At 34.7% G+C, this 15,510-nt stretch overlaps 1 protein-coding gene across 1 annotated transcript in view; it reads right to left on the bottom strand.

The window, feature by feature from the left end:
* The window catches only part of LOC122792225 (CUB and sushi domain-containing protein 1-like), a 3,080,606-nt gene that overhangs the window by 3,048,315 nt on the left and 16,781 nt on the right, over positions 1-15,510 (bottom strand). The window contains exon 2 of the mRNA XM_044059969.1: positions 6,823-6,900. Within this exon, the coding sequence (XP_043915904.1) occupies positions 6,823-6,900 (78 nt within the window). The remainder of the gene's footprint in view (positions 1-6,822; positions 6,901-15,510) is intronic.

The following is a 15,510-nucleotide window of genomic DNA, read 5'->3' on the forward strand; positions in this document are numbered from 1 at the left end:
CAATCTAGGCATCATCCCCTATATCACTAGGTGTGTTGCAAATTGGCTCACAGATAGAACACCTAGTGTGAAAGTAGCAGACTCCAAGTCAGACTGCAGACTAGACACGAGTGGAGTCCCACAGGGATCGGTCCTGGGTCCTCTCCTCTTCAGCATCTAATTCTTAGAATTCCAGGCCAACACAAAGGGACTGTGGCTGACCAAGTTCGCAGACTACTGCAAACTGGGACCCATTATTAACATCCCAAGTGAGGCAGACATCCTACAGAAAAGCCTCACTGAGACCAATGGCTAGTGTCAAAACCATGGCCTTAAGCTTATCGCCAAAAAATGCATCATCATCTCCTTTGGTAAAAATGCAGTTCCCACTAGTTCCCACTAATTACCACATCAATGGGAGCCCACAGAGCACTGAAGGTGTTGGGGACATTGCCACTGTGGTCAGAAAGTCCTTCTATGTGGCACATCTCATTATCAAGGGTTTGCATCCAGGAAGAAAGAGGTCATTGTCTCTCTCTACTCATCCCTCATTAGACCAATCATAGAGTTAATTCCCCATTTGGCATGTACTTCACTAGACACCTGCAACAGCTGGAGAGGCCACAGAAGTACCTCACAAAGAGCATCCTAGGTGTTAAACACGTCCTACATGGACAGATTCAAAAGACTCCAGCTATTCTCTGTCCATATCCCCTACTTAGAGGCGAGCTCTGATTGACTTGCAAAGCAATGTCTGACCCAGCTCTGTCAGAAATGCTACATCTAAAGAAATCCCAATCCCTCTGCACCACACTCTCCAGAGACCTCAACCTCATTACCACAATCAACAGAACATGCTGGAGGGACAGGTTCCTCACCCAGAGACTGCCCATGCTCTGGAAATTCCCATACATGTCAAGCAGAGCACCTTGCTGTCCCTCTTCAAGAGGAATCTTGATGAGTGGATGGGTAATGGAAATTTCACCCTGGGGATCACTAGAGTGGCTCTACTTGATAGAGACAATGGGAACTAATGTCAGACGGCATGATGCCAAGGCACTACTATGGGCTAGGCTTGTAAAGGTTCCAGGACCATTAGCCTAGTACACACCCATGAACTTATGAGCCTAATATGGCAGATGTTGTGTATGTTCTCAGCAGGAGTAGCAGCATGTAGCCTACTGCAAGGTAAGTAAAAGGTACATGCCTTTTTCCCCACTGTAGTATGATCCTGGATTTAATATATAAAGTTAGGGGGGTGGGGGTGTAGCCCTCCCCCCCTTAGTTTGGTTTTATATTGTCCGATTTTGGCTAAGAGGGTACGTAGTTCTGGAAAGAGTTAGTCATTGGTGTTGTATGTGTGCATGTCTATGGTTTAGAAGTTCGTATTTTGAAATTTAGCATTGTAAGGTTTTAGTATTATGAGTTTCTGTCTAGTGAGTTTTCACTCTTTTGAAAATTAGGTATTTTGGTCTCAGTCAAATGAAAGTCAGCCAAATGAAATACCAGTCATGTGAAGTAGTCCCATATATATATATATGTATATAGGTGTCTCTCTTTCTCATATACATATATACCTAAATCTGGACAAAGCCATAAATAAAAGTGGGACAAAAGCCCAAAATTTGGGACGATTTTTAAATATTACTTTTACAAACTTAGAAAGTTGATAGAGTAACAGGTTTTACATTAGCATGAATTTTCAGAAGGGTATGAAGTCTGAAACTCAAATGCCTGTCATTATTTTTTAACTTCACTACTTAATGATTTGCCACTAATTTGCCAGAAAACTACAATTTTATGAAAAACAGACCAAAACTGTGAGGCAAAATCTGTACATTCTGCGAAGATCTGTACAGTGTATATATATATATATATATATATATATATATATATATATATATATATATATATATATACATATACAGAGAGAGATAAAGAGATAATATATGGGTATATCTCTTTCTATATATATGTATATGTTTATACACGTTTTTCTGAGTAGAAGCCACTTGAATTGCCATTAGGGTCTATATCCATTTTTCCTCTGAAAACCCATTGGTTGTGCAACCACTGAGTTAAGGAATACTTTTATGAGACAAAAATAATTTTTCCCATTTTCAAGGTAGTGCAGCCTTAGAGATAACATGAGTAGGTAAGTAACTTGCATAGAAAAGTCCCATTATAATAGAGTGTGGTGCGGGAGGGGGGTCTTACCACCCAGACAAAAGCAATTAATTGTCTTGTTTTATTCATAGTAGCAGTTTGTTTAGAAAAAGTTGCATTTCTTCCTATTCAGTTGAAAATATTTTTTCACGTTTCATTTTTTCTTTCCTCTGAACTCTAATGCATTGCTTTCCATCCAAACTGCTGCTAATCAATAATCTAACATCAAGTTAGATGAATACCAGCAAGTGACAATTTGAAATATGTTTATAAGAAAAGCTCAAATCACTGAAGGACCATACCGATTGCTTAGGCTTTGAGCAGATGTTTATTGTTTAAGAAGTAGGGCATAGGACTGAAAAGGACTTACTCTTGGAAAGCAAACTTGAGGAGATAATTTTCCATCAAATGTCTCTTTTTACAGTTTTGTTGAAAAGCTTATTCAATGTATTTGTTTACTAGGAGAGGTGACTGATCCATTAAACTTTACTATGCTCATGTTGTTAAGGATATTTCAGATAATTTAGAAGTGTGTAAGTTTCATGAAAGAATGTCAATGTATAATGTGTGTAAATGGAAAAATGTTTGATTTATTTTCTATTAATGCATGTATGCCTGTGTCTTAAGTGATACTTTAATAAAGAGGTTTGTACAAAAGAAAAAAAATGCAAAATGCATACCATAAGAAAATTCCAGTAAAACAGAAAGTAAGAGAACATTACAAAAGAAGCATCATATAAACTGCACTTGCAAAGTTCCTGTAGGTTTATTGGGCATTTATGTCTAGATAGGGTAATCTGCATGTACACATAGCAAGAACACTTGCCAGATATAATAACAGCTTCTCAAGACCTGTCATCTCATGAGACAAATGTAGAGTGTCATTCAAACACCATAACAATACGGGGGTTAATGTGCCATAACTAGCAGAACAGGGCTGTCTCTATAAATGTAGATATAAATGGTAGAAAGCCAAGGGCAAACTTAATGGTTTATATTCAAACTAATTCTACAACCAATGCTCTATCCAAACATGTTATCAATACATCTACTGAACATACATTTAGATTTAAGGTATTACAGAATAATTTCACTAATATTAGAAGGGGAGATATTTCCAATAAAACAGAAGAACTAGAAATGAATTGGATTATTCGTTTAAGAGCTGACCAGAAACCAGGTTTAAATGATAGAATTCCTATCAAACCTGTGTTGAAAGCTAGAAAATTAAGTATAAAATTCAAGTGAATAATTAATAATAAAGATGGACATCAAGGCACACATACTTGTATGATGGGAACATCTATATGTATATTTGAGAATATTATTGTTTTACATCCACCTGCGTATGTTTCCCATACATACAAGTCTAGAGATATATATTATGAAGTATGTATATATACTTATAATTATAATATAAATAAACAAAACATTTTTAAATAATTTAATAAATAGATTTTTAATGAAACATAAATAATTAATTGTATAATATATACATTATGAATCTGAAAAATAAATTTTATTTTTAAAATTTTATTTTTAAATTATTTAAATTGATTTATTTAGTAAATAAAGATTAATTACTATAATATTATGAAATAAGTAAATTCTGATTTAAATGTGATTTTAATAATATTAATAATATTTTTTAGTAATAAGATCATATTATGTTTTTAGAAATACTAAGTATATAATTTATTACACACATTAATAAAATTATTCTGATTAATAACAAGATAATATATTACAGAACATTTAATTTTAATTTTAATGACAGTTAATGTTTTAATACATGTTTATATTTTATCATAATATATATATTTAGTGATTAAAAAGTTCATGCTATATAATACAGGGTACCTGAATAATTTGTTTTATTTGGATAGTGAATAATGTTTATCTTAATGATAAACGAAATTTTTAACATCTTTCCCTCATTATTAATGATTAAAAATATATTCCTATAGATTTCATCGCATTGTGACAAGTAAACTGATTCAAGTGGACATATATCCGAACTTACTGGAACATTAATCAACGTGATACCTACATATGAACCTTATTAGTACTTTCTATTATAGAAAAGTATATGTTATATTACTTAATAATATCCAATACGTAATGGTAATGTTCGTTTATAATTACTATAGAGATAGCAACAAGCGATATATTGCACCTAATTCTATTAAGACAAATATAAATTAGTGCTTAGTTTTTAGTTCAATAAGCATACTTTTTTATTATATTATATTTTATATATTATTGACACTGAAGTTTAGAGCATTTGAACAAGTATTAATTAGAAGCTAATGCTTTAATATACATATTCCATAAATACATTTCTATATGTATATATAAGGCATTAGAAAGTAGCGCACATAAGTATTAGTAAAAGACATATGATGCTTAGGGTTAGATTTAGAGACAACTTTCATATACAAACATATTATATGAATATAAACATTGTAATTAACCGGAAATCCTACATTCATGCACTATATCGCGTATGTTATACAGCGAGATATGAGCAATAAAAAGCGTATTATTTTAACAGGATCCACATAATTCAGTGACTATTTATGGTACAAACTACCCTTGGCTGTAAAGGTCTCTTATGCTACTGGTTTAGTAGTTCGACATACGAATGGCTCACTTAATTAAAGGTTGATGGAAACGAAAATAAAAAATCATACAATAAGTAGGAATTATTCCAAACAGGTTTTAAAAAATATAAATAGTAGTTGGATATGTGCAATAAATAGAGGACATATATATATATATATATATATTAGTTACCCACTAAGGTGGTCTACTATTGCATTTTAAGTTATGCATGCCACACTTGATGTACATATACTTGCCAGCTATTTTAATTAACAGCCTAATATAAAGCATTTTAATTAACAGTCTTTTTATTTTAGTTTGCATTTTTAAGCAATAATAATTTATATTTGTATCAAATAATGTTATAACATATTACTGAATGTTTACATATATTTGATGTAGCGATACTATGTATCGCAATTAATATATTAGTGAAATATAGAACAGGATGTGACATCAGCAAGTATACTTTTATTTTATTTTATTATGTGTATTTTATATGATATATAGGATTATTAACATTTTATCGTTATTTATGCACTAGATGATAAAACAATATCCTACTAATTGTGAATTCACGATAGAAGATGCGATACTATGTAACGCTATTATAAGAATAGTTATCATGTTTTTTAACATAGCACAGGACGTGACATCATGAAATTTGAAATCCAGAAGTTATATATAGTTTATATCATTAGTACTGATCTAACGGCCTGAGGAAGTCAGTAGGTGAAAGCGCTAGCCGAAATTATTTGTCGACTATTTTTTATAATAAAGTATTTAGTTTATTCCAAGTCATTTGCGTGGTACATTCATAAAACGAACATTACAAGAACAGAACTGTTGGAACTACTAGATTTGGATTGTATTGTCACTATTGTTTGGAATTATTTCTGTTGGAATAGTTTGAGTTGGAATTGTTTGCTTTGGATTATTATCACCAGGAGAGGCTTATTGGTGCAATCGCTTGGAGAGGTGAATACTGACTGAGCGAATCAGTCTCACACTTGCACACCACTACAGAGAAGTGAATACAGCCTTGGTGTGCGCCCATTTACAAATAAGGTACTGTTGAACTCATAGCATCATTATATTTCAGTGCTATATATTCACGAGACTTTCTATGTACCATTAAAAGTTTTTCAAAGGTACAGCTGCATAAAAAGTGCTACGGATGTATTAAGACTTTATAATAATTATACTTTGAGTTCATAATAACGATATCAGCCTTTACACCAGTCATTTCTTTTTCTACTGATTATCTTGTTGGGACTATTTAGACTGTGTGTATTTGGAGCAGTGGTGACTGTTTGCTTACTTATATTCAAACTAAGTTACATGTTCTCCCTGGGTAACAGCCATATCATTTTGGCAGAATTAACTAGTAAAAGCTCCTTCTCATAAAGAACAGAGGGAATTTCTGGAAAGAATCTCTTGTTGGACATGCACTGGAATTTAAAAGAATATGATCCATACACCTTAAATAAGATAAACACCTTGTTTTCAGGTATGTGTGTTATGCATGTTGTGCATATTAATGTCTACACTGCTGCAACCAAAACACTATAGAAGAAACACTTGCATGGTGATCACACTATATCTAACAAAGGAAATTTATAGAGTGACTTTCATGACATGCATGATAATGATGGAGTTTGTGCCGACAGACCTGTACATTTTAAATAATGTACCATATTCTGCCTTATCAACTTACACACATATATATATATATATATATATATATATATATATATATATATTCACTACATATAAATAGTTGGCATATATACATGAGGTAGAGTTGTATTGTTTCCTCAAAATTTTGAGATAATAGCCATAGCAATGTTCAGTCTGTAATACACAGCATTCATTGCACAGTGTATTTTTACATGTCATGTACATATTTATTAAGTGTTAAAGCATTTCTCAGTAATAATAGAAGTTGGCAGTTACTAATAGGTATACAAGTATCTTTAAAAAGGGTCATCAACTGAATATCATTTCAGCAAGCTGGTTAAAAATAATAAATTCTACAATTAAATGATAATTGAATTTGTCAAATGAACTTACACACTGAGTTCTTTTGGTTGATATCTTTGCTCGGTGGCAGCTTCACTCCTCTGGATTTCATTTCAACTGACTTTTTTACTAAAAGAATACAAAAATACAGGAATATGAATTAATGTTCACCACAGCAGATTCAGCTATCACACAGCAAAGTGAAGACTTGTGTAAATTAAGTTCATTGAATAATAATCCTTTGTTCCTAAAGCTTGGTTATTAAATTTTGACGTATTGTTTTATTTATTACATTATACACCAGAAATGTACTAGCTTTATTTGTCTATCTATCTATCTATCTATCTATCTATCTATCTATCTATCTATCTATCTATCTATCCATCCATCCATCTATCTATCTATCTATCTATCTATCTATCTATCTATCTATCTATGTCTGTCTACCTATCTATCTGCCTACCTTTCTGTCTAGATACTCCATTGAGCCATTTGTTTAAGCTATCACATTATAGTCTCAATAATGAGTATGGTTAAAAAATTATCGATGACTACAAACCAGGATCACATGTAACAGCATCAGCTGCACTGCATGTCACAGATAGGAATATTAAGTTGATGCAGTAGCTAGGGATTTCACTTGGCATGCTAAAGCAGATGAGTAGAAGAAATAATATAAAAGCATGCAAACTATATCAGTGTTATGCTGAAAATGTCCTTACAATGGTAATAACTACTGGAACAAATAGCTGTTAGGTGAAAAGTTATAATGCAGCAAGGCTTACAAAATATCAAATTCAAATGGATAATCAAGTATAACTGGCAATGCAGCATGAATTGATGGATGCCATCAATGTTTATTGTACAAATCACTAAGATAACACTTCCTTCTATATGACTGCTATTCATACAAATAAGAGTTCTAAAAGCTAAGTCATTCAGAAGCACATCTAGTTTTAGTTTCAAATAACAAAGCCTGGATACTGTCTGAAGCAAACTGTTTCACATAATTGTCAAATAAATATGTTTAAAATTCTGGTCATACCATTTAAACTCCAAGCCTTATCAACAGACAATCAACGAGAAAGTGGTGGAAGGGAGGTAAAACCTCTATGATGTACCATCAAGGTTGTATTAAGACTTTTATACCCCTGCATCAGCTTTTTGAAAGATTAGTACAAGAGGATACAGAAGTCAGCAAAGCTGTTGGTTATATTTCTAAGAATGACACTGCCTTCTTCTGTAGATATAGTTTTAAAATCAGATCCCCAAAAAGTATAGGGTCTGTGCTCAGGAAAACTGCTCAGGATTCTACTAACATATACACGTTTAGCTTTAATATAAAACACTTTCACATTCCGGAAGACTTCATAATATGCCAACCTTTTCATCACAAGTGTATAAGACTCTACCTTGAAGAAATACATTTAGCAATTTTAAAAAGTCTAAAAATGCTTAAAATATTAAAAATTCTGGAAACATTTGCAAAATATGAAAAATATATGGAAGAGGCCAGTATTGAAAATGTTGAATGCGCAGTGGATTTTATTAAAAGTAGCTTTTCAGTGGACCACAGGAGAGTGCATAGACTTTGTAGAATGAAATGATGAAAAGGGGCAGGTCTATACTGCCCCATTGCCTTTTGTCTCTATTCTGTGTATCTTCCCCTTCCCACCAAATTTAACACCACCCCATTACTACTTATTTTCTTCTCTGTATCTCCTTTTCTCATTACTAACCTACAAATACTTACCCATTCCTTCATATATTTTTCTTAAATACTGTAATTAATCTATTCTGCCTCTTCTATACCATGCTTTCACCTATCTGTAGCTGTAAGATGACTTGCAAGTAACATGTCAGTCCTCAATGTATAGTCCAACTACTCTTGTTTTAACATATCTTATTGATACTGAAACTTAATTGTATTTGTTAACTCTTGTGTTATATTATACTATTACCCAGTTAATTGATGCTGAAACTTACTTGTAATTACTAGCGTCTAATCTCTGTGTACTTATTTATTTTAAACTGTAAATGTGGTGCTTTTCTCCTTGGGCCATTGCTGAAAATGGGTTTCTTCCGGGTCAATAAATGCCAAAACATAAGTAAATAAACAAATTGAATAAGCATGTTGTCTAACATGGTAGAATAATGGGGCACAACAGCTTAGAATTAGGGACTTTTTGCAAAATATTACTCTAATTCATTTAAAATGTTAATAGAACAGCAGTTCTGCATTGTCTGAGCAATAAGTAGAACAAAACTGTAATGTAGGCATTAGTGATTGACTGTAATCAAGTGATTTGTAGCAGAAAATAATTTTTTCCTAGACAAAGCAAAAATATTAATCAAACTGAGGGACAATTGAGAGGTATGGCAATAAGAAAGTAGAATCCAATGTTCTTATCTGATGGAACATAGTATGTTGTGTCTACCAGCGTTCTTATCTGATGGAGCGTAGTATGCTGTGCTAACAGTGTTCTTACCTGATGGAACATAGTATGCTGTGTCTACCAGTGCTCTTACCTGATGGAACGTAATATGCTGTATCCACCAGTGTTTTTATCTGATGTGACGTAGTATGCTGTGTTTACCAGTGTTCTTATCTAATGTGATGTAGTATGCTGTGTCTACCAATGTTCTTATCTGACATGACGTAGTATGCTGTGTCTACCAATGTTCTTATCTGACATGAACTAGTATGCTGTGTCTACCAATGTTCTTATCTAATGTGACATAGTATGCATTGTCTACCAGTGTTCTTATCTGATGGAACGTAGCATGCTGCATCTACCAATGTTCTTATCTGATGGAACATAGTATGCTGTGTTTACCAGTGTTCTTATCTGATGGAAAGTAGAATGCTGTGTCGACCAATGTTCGCATCTGATGGAATGTAGTATGCTGTCTACAAGTGTTCTTATCTGATGTAATGTAGTATGCTGTGTCTTCCAATGTTCTTAGCTGATGGAACATAGTATGCATTGTCTGCCAATGTTCTTATCTGATGGAAAGTAGTATGCTGTGTCTACCAGTGATATATTATCTGATGGAACATAGTATGCTGTGCCTACCAATGTTCTTATCTGATGGAAAGTGGAATGCTGTGTCGACCAATGTTCGCATCTGATGGAATGTAGTATGCTGTCTACAAGTGTTCTTATCTGATGTAATGTAGTATGCTGTGTCTTCCAATGTTCTTAGCTGATGGAACATAGTATGCTGTGTCTACCAATGTTCTTATCTGATGTAAGGTAGTATGCTGTATCTAACAATGTTCTTATCTGATGGAACATAGTATGCATTGTCTGCCAATGTTCTTATCTGATGGAAAGTAGAATGCTGTGTCGACCAATGTTCGCATCTGATGGAATGTAGTATGCTGTCTACAAGTGTTCTTATCTGATGTAATGTAGTATGCTGTGTCTTCCAATGTTCTTAGCTGATGGAACATAGTATGCTGTGTCTACCAATGTGCTTATCTGATGTAAGGTAGTATGGTGTATCTAACAATGTTCTTATCTGATGGAACATAGTATGCATTGTCTGCCAATGTTCTTATCTGATGGAAAGTAGTATGCTGTGTCTACCAGTGATATATTATCTGACGGAACATAGTATGCTGTGTCTACCAATGTTCTTATCTGATGGAGCATAGTATGCTGTGTCAACAAATGTTCTTATATGATGGAAAGTAGTATGCTGTCTACCAATGTTCTTATCTGATGGAATGTAGTATGCTGTGTCTACGAATGCTATTATAGGATAGAAAGTAGTATGCTGCCAGTGTTCTTATCTGATTTAATGTAGTATGCTGTGTCTTCCAATGTTCTTATCTGATGGAACGTAGTGTGCTGTGTCTACCACTGCTCTTACCTGATGGAAAGTAGTATTCTGTGTCTATCAATGTTCTTATCTGATGGAACATAGTATGCTGTGTCTACCAATGTTCTTATCTGATGGAAAGTAGTATTCTGTGTGTACCAATGTTCTTATCTGATGGAACATAGTATGCTGTGTCTACCAATGTTCTTATCTGAGGGAACATAGTATGCTGTGTCTACCAATGTTCTTATCTGATGGAAAATAGTACGCTGTGTCTACCAATGTTCTTATCTGATGGAAAGTAGTATGCTGTCTGTCAGTGTTCTTATCTGATGGAACGTAGTATGCTGTGTATTCCAATGCTCTTATCTGATGGAACGTAGTGTGCTGTGTCTACCACTGCTCTTACCTGATGGAAAGTAGTATTCTGTGTCTACCAATGTTCTTATCTGATGTAACGTAGTATGTTGTATCTATCAATGTTCTTATCTGATGGAAAGTAGTATGCTGTGTCTACCAGTGTTCTTATCTGATGGTACGTAGTATGCTGTCTCTACCAATTTTTTATCTGATGGAACAGAGTATGCTGTGTCTACCAATGTTCTTATCTGAAGGAATGTAGTATGCTGTGTCTACCAATGTTCTTATCTGATGGAACATAGTATGCTGTGTCTACCAGTGTTATCTGATGTGACTCAGTATGCTGTGTCTACCAGTGTTCTTATCTGATGGAATGTAGTATGCTGTGTCTGCCAATGTTGTTATCTGATGGAAAGTAATATGCTGTGTCTACCATTGTTCCTATCTGATGTAACATAGTATGCTGTGTCTACCAATGTTTTTCTCTGATGAAAAGTAGTATGCAGTATCTACCAATGTAATTATCTGGTGGAATGTTGTATGCTGTGTCTGCCAGTCTTCTTATCTGATGTAATGTAGTATACTGTGTCTAACAATGTTCTTATCTGATGGAACGTAGTATGCCATGTCTACCAATTTACTTATCTGATGGAACGTAGTGTGCTGTGTCTACCAAAGTTCTTATATCGTTCATAGGTTCATACTAGGCTATCTGCCCTAGGGCATTTATAAGCCTAGCCAGAGTGAGTTTGGCTTTCGCCACCCATTTTAAATTCATTTTGCTATGCCCTTATCTGATGTGATGTAGCATGCTGTGTGTACCAGTGTTCTTATCTGATGTAATGTAGTATGCTCTGTCTACCAATGTTCTTAGCTGATGGAAAGTAGTATGCTGTGTCTACCAATTTGATTTTTATGTAATTTGCTGTGTCTTCCAATGTTCTTATCTGATGGAACATAGTATGCGGTGTCTGCCAATGTTCTTATCTGATGGAACATAGTGTGCTGTGCCTACCAATGTTCTTATCTGATGAAACATAGTGTGCTGTGTCTACAAGTGTTCTTATCTGAGGAAACGTAGTATGCTGTGTCTACCAGTGTTCTTATCTGATGGAAGGTAGTATGCTGTGTCTACTAATGTTTTGATCTGATGGAAAGTAGTATTCTGTGTCTACCAATATTCTTATCTGATGGAATATAGTGTGCTGTGTCTACCATTGTTCTTATCCGATGGAATGTAATATCCTTTGTCTACCAATGTTCTTATCTGATGGAACATAGTATGCTGTGTGTACAAATGTTCTTATCTCATGGAAAGTAGTATGCTGTGTCTAGCAATGTTTTTATCTGATGGAATGCAGTATGCTGTGTCTACTAATGTTTTTATCCGATGGAACATAGTGTGCTGTGTCTACCAATGTTCTTATCTGATGGAACGTAGTTTACTTTGTCTACCAGTGTTCTTATTGATTGTAATGTAGTATACTGTGTCTGCCAATGTTCTTATCTGATGGAACATAGTATGCTGTATGTACCAGTTTTATCTGCTGAAACTTAATATGCTGTGTCTACCAATGTTCTTATCTGATGGAACATAGTATGCTGTTTCTACCAGTGTTCTTATCTGATGTAACATAGTGTGCTGTGTCTACCAGTGTTCTAATCTGATGGAATGTAGTATGCACTGTCTTCCAATGTTCTTATCTGATGGAACATAGTATGCTGTGTCTACCAATGTTCTTATCTGATGGAACATAATGTGCTTTGTCTACCAATGTTCTTATCTGATGTAACGTACTATGCTGTATCTACCAATGTTCTTATCTGATGGAATGTAGTGTGTTGTGTCAACCAGTGTTCTTATCTGATGGTACATAGTATGCTGTGTCTACCAGTTTTCTTATCTGATGGAACGGAGTATGCTGTGTCTACCAATGTTCTTATCTGATGGAAAGTAGTATGCTGTGTCTTCTAATGTTCTTATCTGATGGAATGTAGTATGCGTTGTCTACCAATTTTCTTCTCTGATGGAACGTAGTATGCTGTGTCTACCAATGTTCTTATCTGATGGAATGTAGTTTGCTGTGTCTACCAATGTTCTTATTGATTGTAATGGAGTATGCTGTGTCTATCAGTGTTCTTATCTGATGGAAAGTAGTATTCTGTGTGTACCAATGTTCTTATCTGATGGAACATAGTATGCTGTGTCTACCAATGTTCTTATCTGAGGGAACATAGTATGCTGTGTCTACCAATGTTCTTATCTGATGGAAAATAGTACGCTGTGTCTACCAATGTTCTTATCTGATGGAAAGTAGTATGCTGTCTGTCAGTGTTCTTATCTGATGGAACGTAGTATGCTGTGTATTCCAATGCTCTTATCTGATGGAACGTAGTGTGCTGTGTCTACCACTGCTCTTACCTGATGGAAAGTAGTATTCTGTGTCTACCAATGTTCTTATCTGATGTAACGTAGTATGTTGTATCTATCAATGTTCTTATCTGATGGAAAGTAGTATGCTGTGTCTACCAGTGTTCTTATCTGATGGTACGTAGTATGCTGTCTCTACCAATTTTTTATCTGATGGAACAGAGTATGCTGTGTCTACCAATGTTCTTATCTGAAGGAATGTAGTATGCTGTGTCTACCAATGTTCTTATCTGATGGAACATAGTATGCTGTGTCTACCAGTGTTATCTGATGTGACTCAGTATGCTGTGTCTACCAGTGTTCTTATCTGATGGAATGTAGTATGCTGTGTCTGCCAATGTTGTTATCTGATGGAAAGTAATATGCTGTGTCTACCATTGTTCCTATCTGATGTAACATAGTATGCTGTGTCTACCAATGTTTTTCTCTGATGAAAAGTAGTATGCAGTATCTACCAATGTAATTATCTGGTGGAATGTTGTATGCTGTGTCTGCCAGTCTTCTTATCTGATGTAATGTAGTATACTGTGTCTAACAATGTTCTTATCTGATGGAACGTAGTATGCCATGTCTACCAATTTACTTATCTGATGGAACGTAGTGTGCTGTGTCTACCAAAGTTCTTATACGTTCATAGGTTCATACTAGGCTATCTGCCCTAGGGCATTTATAAGCCTAGCCAGAGTGAGTTTGGCTTTCGCCACCCATTTTAAATTCATTTTGCTATGCCCTTATCTGATGTGATGTAGCATGCTGTGTGTACCAGTGTTCTTATCTGATGTAATGTAGTATGCTCTGTCTACCAATGTTCTTAGCTGATGGAAAGTAGTATGCTGTGTCTACCAATTTGATTTTTATGTAATTTGCTGTGTCTTCCAATGTTCTTATCTGATGGAACATAGTATGCGGTGTCTGCCAATGTTCTTATCTGATGGAACATAGTGTGCTGTGCCTACCAATGTTCTTATCTGATGAAACATAGTGTGCTGTGTCTACAAGTGTTCTTATCTGAGGAAACGTAGTATGCTGTGTCTACCAGTGTTCTTATCTGATGGAAGGTAGTATGCTGTGTCTACTAATGTTTTGATCTGATGGAAAGTAGTATTCTGTGTCTACCAATATTCTTATCTGATGGAATATAGTGTGCTGTGTCTACCATTGTTCTTATCCGATGGAATGTAATATCCTTTGTCTACCAATGTTCTTATCTGATGGAACATAGTATGCTGTGTGTACAAATGTTCTTATCTCATGGAAAGTAGTATGCTGTGTCTAGCAATGTTTTTATCTGATGGAATGCAGTATGCTGTGTCTACTAATGTTTTTATCCGATGGAACATAGTGTGCTGTGTCTACCAATGTTCTTATCTGATGGAACGTAGTTTACTTTGTCTACCAGTGTTCTTATTGATTGTAATGTAGTATACTGTGTCTGCCAATGTTCTTATCTGATGGAACATAGTATGCTGTATGTACCAGTTTTATCTGCTGAAACTTAATATGCTGTGTCTACCAATGTTCTTATCTGATGGAACATAGTATGCTGTTTCTACCAGTGTTCTTATCTGATGTAACATAGTGTGCTGTGTCTACCAGTGTTCTAATCTGATGGAATGTAGTATGCACTGTCTTCCAATGTTCTTATCTGATGGAACATAGTATGCTGTGTCTACCAATGTTCTTATCTGATGGAACATAATGTGCTTTGTCTACCAATGTTCTTATCTGATGTAACGTACTATGCTGTATCTACCAATGTTCTTATCTGATGGAATGTAGTGTGTTGTGTCAACCAGTGTTCTTATCTGATGGTACATAGTATGCTGTGTCTACCAGTTTTCTTATCTGATGGAACGGAGTATGCTGTGTCTACCAATGTTCTTATCTGATGGAAAGTAGTATGCTGTGTCTTCTAATGTTCTTATCTGATGGAATGTAGTATGCGTTGTCTACCAATTTTCTTCTCTGATGGAACGTAGTATGCTGTGTCTACCAATGTTCTTATCTGATGGAATGTAGTTTGCTGTGTCTACCAATGTTCTTATTGATTGTAATGGAGTATGCTGTGTCTATCAGTGTTCTTATCTGATGGAACGTAGTATGCTGTGTCTACCAGTGTT

The sequence above is a fragment of the Protopterus annectens genome, chromosome 1.part2 (assembly GCF_019279795.1).
Source record: "Protopterus annectens isolate FY-2018-M chromosome 1.part2, PAN1.0, whole genome shotgun sequence".
NCBI lineage: Eukaryota > Metazoa > Chordata > Ceratodontiformes > Protopteridae > Protopterus > Protopterus annectens.